The following is a 12,874-nucleotide window of genomic DNA, read 5'->3' as shown; positions in this document are numbered from 1 at the left end:
CACGCCTGTAATCCAAGCACTTTGGAGGCCAAGGCGGGCGGATCACCTGAGGTTGGGAGTTCAAGACCAGCCTGACCAACACGGTGAAACCCCAACTTTAAAAAATAAATAAATAAATAAATAAATAAATGAGTCAGGGTGGTGCAGAGGGGAGGGTCAGGAGATCCTTACCCTTCAATGCTGACCTCTTGTTGGGCTCAGACTTCCTGCGCCTAAGCCTGACCGCACCTAATCCCTCTTCTCTCCTGCAAAGAAAGCCACTGATCCCTGAAAGCAAATGTGTCACGGACAGACGAATACTAGAAACAAGCTCAGCTATTTGGGTAGCAAAAAAATTCTAGTCATACCAACCAGGAAGTGGAGACTTTTGTATAATTGTCATTAACATGTCAAAGGGTGAGTTGATCATTCTCAAACACTCTCACATTCCTCTCTGAACTCCTCCCTAGAAGATTTATTTTATCCCCTGGACAAACACTGTAAACATGTATTTCACCCCTAGGAATGGGGTAAACAGGGTCACCTAAAAAGCGGCGAGCCCAAGCCTCTATGGCATAGCTGACTCTTATTAGTCTGATGAAAGTCTTCAACTTGTGGAGTCCCACCCATTAAATATTAACTGCATTACCATGTTGCCCTTTACATTAATTTATGAAGTTAAAGAAATGCCTTTGGAACCCCTCTTCATACACACCTGACCCTCAAGTGCCACATAAAACGATCACTCAGTTGGCATGTGGTAAATTTTCGGTGATTCTCATCCAATCTGCTGTCTATACGTTAAAAATTAATGCTGCGATTGGGCTGTGAAACCGCCATTAGGTGGTGGGACTGGCTGGCCAGCAAGGACAGGGAGCCTGAAGTCTGGGGAGGTCCACTGCATGGTCAGACTTTCTATGCCTGAGTCCTTGCAGGGAGCCAGCTGCTCGGGGTGCAGAGCCAGCTGCACGATTTTGGGTGCATTTGAATTCCCATCAAACCCCAGACTCTGAGCCCACATTGTCCAGCAGGTCCAAGGAAGATGGTCAGCCAAGCAGGTGGGCTATGCAGGGGACTGTGAGTAGAGACTCCAGAGGCACTAGGCAGCATAGACGAGGGCAGGTAGAGACACGGAAGGGCTGGCCGGGGAGCGGACTGCACAGGGCACTGGCTGTGAAGCTGGCTGGGGTTGGCAGTGATGCTGAGTGGCCCGTATGGAGGCAGAGCTGTGAAATGCAAAGCTGGTGGCAGTGGCCATGGACTTGTCTCTAAAGACCATTCCAAGGTCAGTGGGTTTCTCAGACAATCAGACCACAGATCCCAGCCTCCTAGTTCAGCAGAATTAAAGGTCACTCTGAACTGTCCCACCCCCGGCCATTCTCACAGTAAAGTACTGCCTGTGAGAGAGATGGCTGTCTGCTCGGTGGACCCATGGCTCCGTTCCTTGTCTGGCTCTGGGCAGTTTCCATCTGTGCTAATCAGGTTAGGAGGCCCCTCCTCTTTCAGATCCCGCTTCAATGGCTCCTCCAGCTACCCTCGGCACACTGGAGCTCCAGAGCCCCTCTGAATCAGGAGTCCTGTTCAAAGCCTGATCCCAGGAGATAAGATGCTATCACTTCCTCCTCCGGATGATCCAGCAGACCACATTTCCATGGAGCGCAACTGCAGATGCCTTGGGCTGGCTAATCTGGCTATAAATCCCACCTGGAAAAGCCTTCCTCTCACCCTTTGCCCCCTCCTCCATTAGCTTTGCCCATTTATTTAGCTTCTTGGGAAAGGATTAAAGAGAAATAAAAGCTCAGGCTGAAGCCATCAATTTAACCAGAAACAGTGAATGTCCTTTAAAGAGAAAAATGAATATTGGTCTGAAGAAGAGTTTCTAGCTTAAGGGAATCCAGCACTGGGGTATCCTTTTAAAATAAGGCGGAACATAGACCCAAGTATAACGTGCACAGTCATGAAATTCGAGCTTCAGTTTAATGGAGAGTACACTGCCTTTTTTTCTCATAGGCTTGGGAACACCAGATAATAAACATAGCAAGTTGGTTCTTATTTCAACATTTTTACTTACTTACTTTTTTTAGGGACAGGATCTTTCCCTGTTACCCAGGCTGGAGAGCAGTGGCGTGATCATAGCTCACTGCAGCCTTGACCTCCTGACTCAGGCAGTCCTCTCACCTCAACTACAGGTGTGTGCTACCATGCCTGGCTAATTTTAAACTTTTTTGGGGGGAGATGAGGTCTCACTATGCTGCTCAGGCTGGTCTCGAACTCCTGGCCTCAAGTGATCCTCCTGCAACAGCTCTGTATGAGGACACTGTGATATATATTCTTCCTACTCGGCCCCCATGTGAGATAGTGTTTTTATATTCATTTTACAGATGAGCAAACTAGGGCTCAGAGAGGCAAAGCAACTTGCCCAAGGTCATGTAGCTAGTAAGTGGGCACTGGGATTGGATTCCAGCTCTTCTCCCTCCAATACGCTAATACTGGCACCTGTGAAACTGTAGACTACATTTGCCACATTATAACACATTATACCACATCTTCTCAAGATTTTTGAGTCAGGAACCACAGTGGGTTTCATTTAACAACGAAATCCTAGCTCTACTAAAGCCAATGGTGCCCAGTAGAAACATTAAATTATTTCGTGTTTGCTTTTTTATTTGCTTGTTTTTATTTTTTATTTGCCTTTTACCTTTTTCTTTTATTTAATAAAGCCTTTCACCAGCCTGGGCAACAGAATGAGACCCTGTCTTGAAAACATGTTCAAAATAGGGCCAGGGGCTGGGCACGGTGGCTCACGCCTGTAATCCCAGCACTTTGGGAGGCTGAAACAAGCGGATCACTTAAGGCCAGAAGTTTCAGACCAGCCTGGCCAACATGGCGAAACCACGTCTCTAGTAAAAATACAAAAATTAGCCAGGCCTGGTGGTGTGCGCCTATAATCCCAGTTACTCAGAAGGCTGAGGCACAAGAATTACTTGAACCCAGGAGGTGGAAGTTACAGTGAGCCGAGATGGTACCACTGCACTCCAGCCTGGGCCACAGAGAGAGACTTTGTCTCACCAAAATAAATAAATAAAGAAAATAAAAAATAAAGCCTTTTCATTTGCTTGCTTATTTAATACAAATTGTTTGCCCTTTGTAAAAATAATCACAAAAGCATCTGCTGAATGCTTCCTCTGAGCCAGACGCTGTGCTGCTGCCTTACAATGTGCCAGCTCATGTCATTCTCGTGGCCACCCTGTGTAGAGGCACCCTGTATGTTTACCTCCCTACTGGACAGATGTGGAAATTGAGGCTCGGGGAAGTTAAGCAACTTGCCCAGGTTCACGAAATTAGTCAAGGCTTTGAACCCGGGAAGTCTGGCCCTCCAGAGGCCGCGTGCCAAGGAAACTGAGAGCCTCTGGTAGCCGCTTATGCTCACTGCAGGAGCGCTGGGCTCTAATCAAGCAGACAGACAGGTGGGCTCTGGCACATGGCACTGCTGTCCTCCTCTTGCCTGCTCTTTGGCACTAGCTATGTTAATCTGTGTGTGTGTGTGTGTGTGCGTGTGTGTGTGTGTGTATACACCTGCATCTGTAAAGATGTGTATATGAACACTTGTAGTTACCAAGATTTAGGGAAATTAACAAATGTGTGCTGCTGATGCTATTGAACTGATTCCACAACATCCCAACGGGAATTCAAAGAAACAGTCCTTCTATGTACAGCAGAATCCCTCATAGAGAAGCAAGCAGGAAGGAGCAGGAGGCTCCTTGACTTAGCTCCTGAGCTCAGTTCACTTCCCACAGGAAGTGACTTAAAGCCGTGTTTTGTAAACATGGATATGTCCTGACAGGCACAGAGGCTTAGCTGTAAACCTGAGGTCTTTGTGTCCCAGAGAGTGGCCCAGCTACGGGGTGACCCTATGCCCACCCCTCTGGCCAGGAAACACCAGGCCTCAGGAGGGTTCTGTACAGCAGCCTTCTTTCACAGATGGACAGACTCAGGCAGATGGGCCCCTCCCCTCCCCGGAGCCCTCCCTGAGCCCCTCCTCCAGCCCCAGACACACTCTTACCCGGCAGTACTCATCGATAGGCTTCAGCCTCTTCACAGCTACGTCCCGGATGTGGCTTCTGCGGAAGAGGATCTTGCCTGGAAGAGAGATGCTCATGAGTGGGGAATTCTGGCTAAAGCTGCCACAGGGACCCTCTCATTCCCACTCCCCTGGCTTCTCAGCATCTTAGTCCAGCACGACCTGCCACCACCCCTGTCCACAGTCGAGGAAACAAGAGAGGAGCGGTCACCTTTCCTGGAGGGCAGGAGGCGCCCTAGACTGAGAGTCCAGGACCTCTCTGGCAGGTGAGGAGCCCTGGAGGCTGCCATCTTGGGATTCAATGAGCGACTTGGCCAGGCCACCTCGCCTGGATCTAATGGCAGGATCAATGAATGCCCGGTGTGGGTGCGGCTCTCCAGTGACCTTGCAAATCAACACAAAGTAGAGCCCAGCCCACATGTTACGCTTTGTTTTCAGGCCCATCCCTCCTTGAGAAATCAGCATTCGTTCCTGCCAGCTGGGCAGGAATTCCTATTCTTAGCCTAGGTGGGTGGCTCCTTCTAGGGCGGGCACAAGGCAATACCAAGGGAAGCACGGCTGTCCCAGTCTGAGTGTTTCCTGGTCTCTGTGCACACACAGCCTCCAGCCATATGGGCTGCTGCCTGCTGGACTGCGACACCCCTCTACAGGTACGGGCAAAGCTGATAGGAAATGCCAGCCCCTCAGCCCTTCCCAGCTGGCTCTCCCAAGCTAGCCACATTCAATCACGACAAATGCGTCAAGGCATAGTCCTTTTCTAGTCTGTGGAATTTAGAATCTGAACCCAGACACATCCCCAGAAACAAGGATTTGACTGGCATTTGTTTATTTTTGAGGTGATCCCAAGAAATATTAGGGGAGTGGGACGGTAAGGGCAGGAAGGGGAAGCAAGTGTTATCAGCCCAGTTAGTCATGGTGGGCAATTGGAGCTCAATTCTGCTGGGGAGCTCCAGGAGACAATAGAGAATGTACCCGGCACGCGGAGGCTGGGGATCTACCCACCAGCTCCCTGTCTGTCACTGAGGGCTGTCTCCGAGGGCGTTAACTCCAGCACGTCTTCTGCCTGAGTGTGCCCCCATGGCTAGACAAAGTCCCTAGAGAGCCCAAGTGGCTCCGGTGAGCAGCCATTGGCAGCCAGACGGGAACAGACAGGGAACCCGGGGCTATGAAAACCATAGCTGCAGCCATCCCTGACTTCCCTGCCACCACGAGCATTGGTCGCCAGCCCTGCTGAAGTCAGACAGTGGAACGTGTGAGCGTGTCCCCTGGCATGTGACTTGCTTCCTGCGGGTCTCTCTCATCTCTCCGCAATGGCTCTGCAGCTCACCCCTCCTGTCTCCCCCGCACTCCGTGGAGCACTAGGATTAGCATTCAGCAGACGCTCAATGAGTGCTCGCTGGGTCACTCTTGTTCCTCTCCTGGACTCTGGCTCAAGTTCTCCTTCCTCTGAAGGAGAGAAGCCAGAGAGCGGGCCATCTCCCTGTCAGATGGACAACACTGTGCAGACAGACGACGTCATCAAGATGAAGCGGCTCTGCTTTGCGTTCCTCTTGAAAGGAGATAAAACGTGATTTATCCAGACACTGGAGACGCCGCTGCTCCTTGGGGGAGGATGCTACAGATTCGGGATTCCTTTGCCTCTTTGCCTCCTACCCTTTTTTGGTTGGCTGTCACTTGATTGCTCGCATGCCACAGGCTACATGTGTGGGGCCAGGGGGATGCTGTGTAAAAGTGAAAATACAAGGAGACCTGTGCTCAGGACTGCCAAGACGACGGACGGTCCTGGGGCTGGAATGCTGGGTCTTTCGACCTCAGGCGGTTGTCTGTCAGGAGCTGAGGGCGGCTCAGTGACACCGGTGGTCCAGCCGTGCCAGCAGGGCCCTGAAGGACCATCTGAGATACAGAGGAAATCTGGAGAGAACCACAGGAGGGCGGGGGCGGGGCCCACACACCTGCACGGAGCAGGGCCGCAGCCTCCAAAAATGGCACTCCCGTCCTTTCTCATCCTGTCGGGGGACAGAAAGGAAAGGACAGAGAGGGGGAGGTAAATGAGGTCCCTCTCCCAGTCCCCCACCTCGGCACTGGCCAAAGCTCTGGCTTAGATCATTCCTGACCTGGTTGCAGACGGAACTCATTGTAGAATCTAGTTAAGGAGCACTGAGGCCTGCCCGCAGGTGTAGGAGGTCCAGAGGAGGGAGGGACAGGTTGGGATGGGGAGGTAGGAGAGAGGAGCCGCCTGACTCCTCCCCACGCTGGCCCCGGGCACAGGACCCCGCCAGGCCCCTCGAGCTGCACTCTGAGTGAGGCCACCGGGCCACTGAGCCTGGGGCTGCCGAGTCCTCCCCACCAGGCTCCTGGATCTGCTGCTCACTTGCAGGGTCAGAGGAGAATGTCTGCACAAGCCGATTCCCAGCGGAGTTTTTGGAAGCCCAATGGGGCTCCCCTCTTTCCCGCTGAAATCCCGACAGGACCAGCGTTTTCTTTTCCCAGGGCTTTGGCAACCGTCGCCAGTAGGGGAGAGAGGGAGGGAGGGCCTGGAAGGGATACTCCGGTCTTGACTTCTCTGTTAGGAATCCAAACCGCACTCCGAGCGCCAAACCGGTGACCATATAAAAGGGGGAGAGAAAAGGGAGGAGGAGGAAAATCCCCATTAAGGAAGCCGAGACCACAGGGCATTAAAGGCCTCTTGTAAATGTAATGCAGCCTGTTGACGGGGAGGCTCAGCTTCTGCCAGAGCCTTGGAAGCCATACAGATGCCGCCCCAGGAACCTGATGAGCATTGCGAGGAAGATTGCACGGGGCATGAAACAGACCTAACTCATCAGATTAACTCAGCGCTGAAAGCGGAGAAGCAGCTGTGCAGCTGGCGGCGTCCAAGCAGTAACTGGAGGTCCCTCTTCCTGCCACTCTGGGCTGGGAAGAGGTAAGACCAGCGAAGGAGTGGGGGCGTCTGGTGCGAGTCCTGGGTTCAAGTGCCACCCAAGCCACAGGCTGACTGTGTGACCCTGAAACAGGTCCCTTCTCCAAAGAGACTTCGGTGTGCTCATCTGGGGCCTGGGATCTATGGATGCTCCCTCCGGAAGCCTAAGATTGATTTATAATGGGGACTTTAGTGGGCAGAGGAGGAGGGAGGGCAGGGTTAATGGTAGCTAAGTGCTCAGCACACACAAGGTGCACACTAAAAGCTTTTCACTAAATTCCCTCCCTTCATCCTCGCAACAACCTGGAAGCAAGTACTTTAACCAGCCCATTTTATCCTAGGGGAGATAGCAGCTCAGAGAGGTTGAAGGACATGTCTGAAGTCACACAGCTATCAAGTGGCTGAGCTGGGGTTTCAGCCTGAGGTTTTAAAGCTTAGAGAGTGGCGGGGAGCCATGACCTTTGGGCTTGGATCATGTAAGGCCTTGACAGCCACCATGAGGACCTTAGATTTTATTCTCTATGTGAAGGAGATGAGAACAGCTAAACCCATAGACCAACCACAGCCTCCAGGGCTCTTCTTGGGAAAATAGTACGTATGGGATGGACTCCTACAAGAGCCAGGGCCTGGGGCCCTCGACAAGTAGAATCTCCAGACACAGTCCTGAAAGCAGACAGACAGTTCCACTGGCCAGGTCCCCACACCAGCCGTGAAGAGTGTGGTAGCAACCTCCATGAACTAGGACCCACTTGCACTGATTATAGAAGCCATTAGAGAGGGCTGGCCCTGGGACCTCTTCTGGTCTGAGCAGGCTGATCCATTCCTGGCAGCCTCTCCTCTTCACACTCACAGTGTCTATGCATGCACGTACGACTCCCTCTTCCCTGCCTTTTCTGCTACCTGGAATGCCATTCATTCTTGGAAGACTTCCCTCTGCCTTTCCTTCTTTCCTTCCATCCTTCCTTCCCTTGATCCACCCAGCACTGTCCTGATGGAGACCTGTCCCAAGTCAGGTGCTGTTCCAGGTGCTGGGTGCATTGCAGTGAACCAGACAGATGGGGGCCTTGATCTCAGGAGTTAACCTTCTAATTGGGAAGGGTGTGGGCATGGGAAGAAGACTGTATACATTTTCACGTCTAGTGAGCGGTTTGGTTACACTTCCATTGTCTCCTCCCACCTCGACAAAGATGATAACACAAGGTAACGTGAGGAGGGGCGCCAGGAGGGAGGGAGAATTCAGAGTGGTCAAGGAAGCTTCTCTGGGCTTCAGTGGAGATGTCGAGGAGGAGAAAGCAGCAGTGCGAAGGTCTGGAACGAGAGGGCTAGCCAGAGGGAACTGTAACAGCCAAGGCCCCGAGACAGAAAGACCTGGGCATGATGGAAGGCGGAAAAGAAAGGAGCCTGCAGCCACAGAAGAGACTTTGCTTTTATTTCAAGTGCCCTTCGGTCTGCCAATCAACCCTCAAGGAACTGTCCTTAAGGCACAGTTCCACACTGCCTCCCCCATGAAGCCTTCCTTGAATGCTTGTCTCGCCCTTCCTTGCCAATCTCCAGGGCCCTCTGGCAGTCACCCCACTCTGGCCCTCTCTCCCCTGATGTCCTGCAGAATTTGTCATAGAACCACCCTCTTCTTTCCCAGGGAGTCCTCTGATTTATAGCAACAGGGTCAGCAGCCCCCTGGGCTCAAGGAGAGCCAGCTCCTCCCAGCCACCCTGGCCCCCAAGGAGACAGATGCTCACAACCGCTCCCCTCAATGCAGCCCAGAGAGCCCGGACTGTCAAGGGAGACTTGCTGAAGGAACCGGGAGAGCACAGGAGGGCCTGGAGCCCACACGCTGTGCTGTGCAGAGGCTCGTGCCCCAAGGATAGCCCTCCTGCCCTTCTAACTGGGCCTGAGAACAGAAAGGAAGGTGGGATGCAGTTGTCACCTAAGGCTGCTGGCACAAATGACCACAAACCCGGTGGCTTAAAATAACAGGAATCTGGCAGACCATGGTGGCTCATGCCTATAATCCCAGCTATTTGGGAGGCTGAGGATGGAGGATCGCTTGAGCTCAGGAGTTTAAGACCAGACTAAGCAACACAGTCTCTACAAAATGCTAAAAAAAATATCAGCTGGGCATGGTGGTGCACGCCTGTGATGCCAGCTACTCAGGAGGCTGAAGTGGGAGGATTGCTTGAGCCTGGGAGGTTGAGGCGGCAATGAGTCGTGATCGTGCCACTGTACTCCCGCCTGGGTGAAAGAGTGAGACTGTCTCAAAACAAACAAACAACAACCCAGGAATGTATTCACTGCTGGTTCTGGAGGTCAGAAGTCTGAAATCACGGTGCCAGCAGTGTCACGCTCCTTCTGGAGGCACCAGGGGAGAGTCCTTCTGCACCTCTTCCAGCTTCTGGGGCTGCAGGCATCTCTTGGCCCGTGGCGGCATCACTCCAGTCCCCGCCTTGGTCTCTATGTGGCCTTCCCGCCCCGGGGCTGTGTCTCACATCTCTTCTGCCTTGTCTCATAACACCTGTCATTAAGTTTAGTGTCCACCCTAAATCCAGGATGATCTCATTTTAAGATCCTTAATGACATCTGCCAAGACCCTTTCTCCAAGTAAGGCCAGATTCAGAGGTTTCAAGGGGTTAGGACTTGGACATACCTTTTTGGGAGCAGTTCAACCTACCACAGGCGGTTATGGGAGAGTCATTGGGCAGACCAGTCACCTGACCGGGCCCCCGTATCCCTAAGTGGATTGCAGTGGCCCTGAGGACAGGGGTGGGTTCTCTACCCCCTGAGTCCCTGGACATATCTGGCGTAGTGCTGGGTGACATGGATGTGGGTGCAGCCTGAAGCTCTCGGGGTGGGGGGTGGATGGGGGGTGTCTTGACTGAGCAGCTCCAGGGTCTCTGAGCCTGAGGAGAGACGAAAGCCATGGGGACCTGAAGCTGAGCGAATGGGGGGCGAGTCCTTCTCTGGCTCTGAGGGCTGATCTGACACCCAGAAGAGAAGAGATGAACAGATTTCCCAGATCAACTGGAGGAAGGAAGATGTAAGGATTCCTAGAGGGAACCTCCCTCCCCCACAAGGGTGACATGCATGCTCTGGGGTGATAAGACACAGGCAGTGCATGTGAGAGGAAGAAGAGGTTAAGTCTCCCACTCCCACAGCTCTCTGCGGTCCTGAGACCTGATCAGGTCCCTGTGCAAAGTGGGCGGGGCCAGCCAAGAACCCCATGTCCAGTTGCCCCCATCAGACGCTTTCATCCGTGCTGTTTGCTAACAGGTTGATGAAGGCAGAAGCTCTTTATTTTATTTTATTTTATTTATTTATTTATTTATTTTTCAAGATAGGGTTTCACCATGATGGCCAGGCTGGTCTTGAACTCCTGACCTCAGGTGATCCACCCACCTCGGCCTCCCAAAGTGCTAGCATTACAGGCGTGAGTCACCACGCCCGGCCTTTAAAAAAATTTTTTTATTTTTTTGACAGAAGCTCTTAAATGAAGGGCCCTGGGCAGAGGAGAACAGAGAGAATATAACCATGATTCCACTAATGGGGCTTCCTTCGCCATGAAAATCAAAACACAGATCACCGCTCCTTCAGTCTCAGTCTGTTTGATTTTGAGAGGCTGTTACCAACCCCCAACTCCGATCCAAGCTGGTCCAAGAAGAAGCAGCCTGGACTCTTTTTTTGTTTTTGAGACAGGGTCTTGTCCACCACCCAGGCTGGAGTCCACCCAGGCTATCATGGCTCACTGCAGCCTTGAACTCCTGGGCTTAAGCGATCCTCCCACCTCGGCCTTCCGAGTAGCTGGGACTGCAGGTCTGCACAACACCTGGCTACATTTTTCTAGAAATGAGGTCTTGCTATGTTGCCCAGGCTGGTCCCGAACTCCAGGCCTCAAGCGATCCACTTGCCTCAGCCTTCCAAAGTGCTGGGATTATAGGCCTGAGTCACTGCATCTGGCCCAGGCTGGGCCTTTTGATGGTTTAAAGCAAGGAGACACCAAGAGGGTATGCCCTGGGCCCTAAGAATACCCAACTCTAAAAGCAAACAAACAATCTCACAGCCTACTTCTTTGATGCCTGAGATTGCAGAATCAGAATTGGTTTCTTTAAGATTTTGGTCAAGATGCGTGAACTCCTCCCTGGAGAACCGTACAGTGAGCCTTATTAACCATTCACACCTAAGTATGAGCAGGCACTGGCTTCTCACTCAACAACAGGGTCTCGCTAGGAAAGAGAGCACAGAGCAGAGAGGCCTGGATGGAAGAGGATGTAGTGAGCAGGGGGAGAAGAATGGCGAAACAGCCTCTGCTGGCTCTTCAGGCTTCCTGAAAGCTGGCCCTGCCCTTGATGTTCAGCTGTTTCCTGACTGCGGGGCCACCCAGCCTTCACCTGGGTTAGCCCTACCTAGGCTAGGGTGGGAGCAGCTGATGGGCAGGCCCCTGCTTGTCTTTTTAAGTGCTGCCCCTGAAACTCACATGCCACCTTTGACCCTCTGCAGCCTGGGAACTGCAGGCCATCTGCTCCCCTGCTGGGCTGCCTCCAGCTTCTGGTGCAGCTGAGATGACATCCCCAGAGTCCATAGCCTTGTACCTGGCTCAGATCACACCCTGACACCTGATCCTGCTTCTTCACTTGCAACATCTGGCTTTGTCGCCATTTACTTGCTGGGGGAGGGCTGGAGTGAGGCCCAGCTGAGGCTGGAAGCAGTGGGCACATGCAGGTTCTGGAAAGACACAATCCCAATGGTGAAGGTCAGCAGCCCAGGCATGCTGACTCCATGCCCTGAGTTCTGGCTCCCATGAATCTCTTTTTAGAGCCAAGACCCTGCCTCTGGCTTGAAGTCTAGCATGGGAGGCACTGGTTAGGTTTGCCTGCCAGCTTTTAATTATTACAGTGCCCTAATTTTCCTTTGGGAAACAATCCCTCCTTCATGCTCAGTCCATGGGATTTCAGTGGGGCTGATCAGTCAGTACAGTCCAGCCATGGGCATGCGACCCAAGTTGGTCCGGTGGGACTCAGCCTGGGACTGTCACTGGAACTACCAGAAAGAGACGTGTTCTCTCTCTACAGCTGCTGCTAACTCATAAATGCCAAGCCCCAAGTTGCTAGGAAGCATCTTTATGTATCTGTTACCATCTGGGGGAAGTCTGTCGGAGAATTAGGTCAACAGAAAAGAGAGCCAAGCTGAGGGCTTAAGAGGCACAGATTTGGCCCCCTAGATCCCGCTATGCCTGAAACCATTACTCTTGGTTTTCAGTTATATGAACAAGTAAGTTTCCCCTTTTTCTTAAGCCGGAGTGAGATGGGTCTATTTCTCATCACCAGGCGAGTCGTGACTGGCACATCTGGCTCTGCCACTTACTGTTATGTGACAGGGGATGAGACACAACCTGTTCGAATCCCAGTTTCCTCAAAGTGCAAAATGGGGGGCAGTAATGCCTAAGGCAAAGGACTATTGTGAAGAGCCAACAAATGAGTCTGTAAAAGCATTTAACATGGAGCCCTGCCCATGGTAAATGGTGAACAAATTGGATCTCTTATGAGTTGACAATTCCAGTCAAGTGGGTGGGAAGGGGTGGGGTGGGCCCTGCCTGTCTCCTTGCTGGCCATGTGGAATCCAAGCACCAGAAGCATTTCCCAGGCACCCAGTCCATCCACCTGGCTTCCCACCAAGGCCAAACATGAGCTCCCCTCAGCCTGCGGCCGCCCTTCCTGATTCACCCACCCCATAAACACATCCCTGTCTCCCACACAGCTCCCATTTCTCCGGCCCAGCAGCAGAGGACGTGACACAATGGCCAGGCAGCCGATTGGCCAATTGTTCACTCCACCTGCCCCCTCGGGGCATTCTGGGGTGACTCACACAGGTGTGTCTTTCTGCTCTGGCACTCCCCACCCCTT

The 12,874-nt window shown here is 52.5% G+C and overlaps 1 protein-coding gene across 6 annotated transcripts in view; it reads right to left on the bottom strand.

Annotated features, from left to right (window-relative positions):
- Positions 1–12,874, bottom strand: part of LOC141579866 (SH3 and PX domain-containing protein 2A-like) — a 267,812-nt gene that overhangs the window by 134,592 nt on the left and 120,346 nt on the right. For 5 of the 6 annotated variants that reach the window (XM_074392497.1, XM_074392499.1, XM_074392495.1 and 2 more), the window contains one exon: positions 4,043–4,119. In XM_074392497.1, coding sequence (XP_074248598.1) covers positions 4,043–4,119 — 77 coding nt within the window. Of the gene's footprint in view, positions 1–4,042; positions 4,120–4,271; positions 5,129–12,874 lie in introns of those variants that run through there. The other variant, XM_074392500.1, reaches the window with a different exon arrangement.

This window comes from Saimiri boliviensis, assembly GCF_048565385.1.
Source record: "Saimiri boliviensis isolate mSaiBol1 chromosome 12 unlocalized genomic scaffold, mSaiBol1.pri SUPER_12_unloc_1, whole genome shotgun sequence".
Taxonomy (NCBI): domain Eukaryota; kingdom Metazoa; phylum Chordata; class Mammalia; order Primates; family Cebidae; genus Saimiri; species Saimiri boliviensis.
This window is presented reverse-complemented; position numbering and strand designations above follow the sequence as displayed.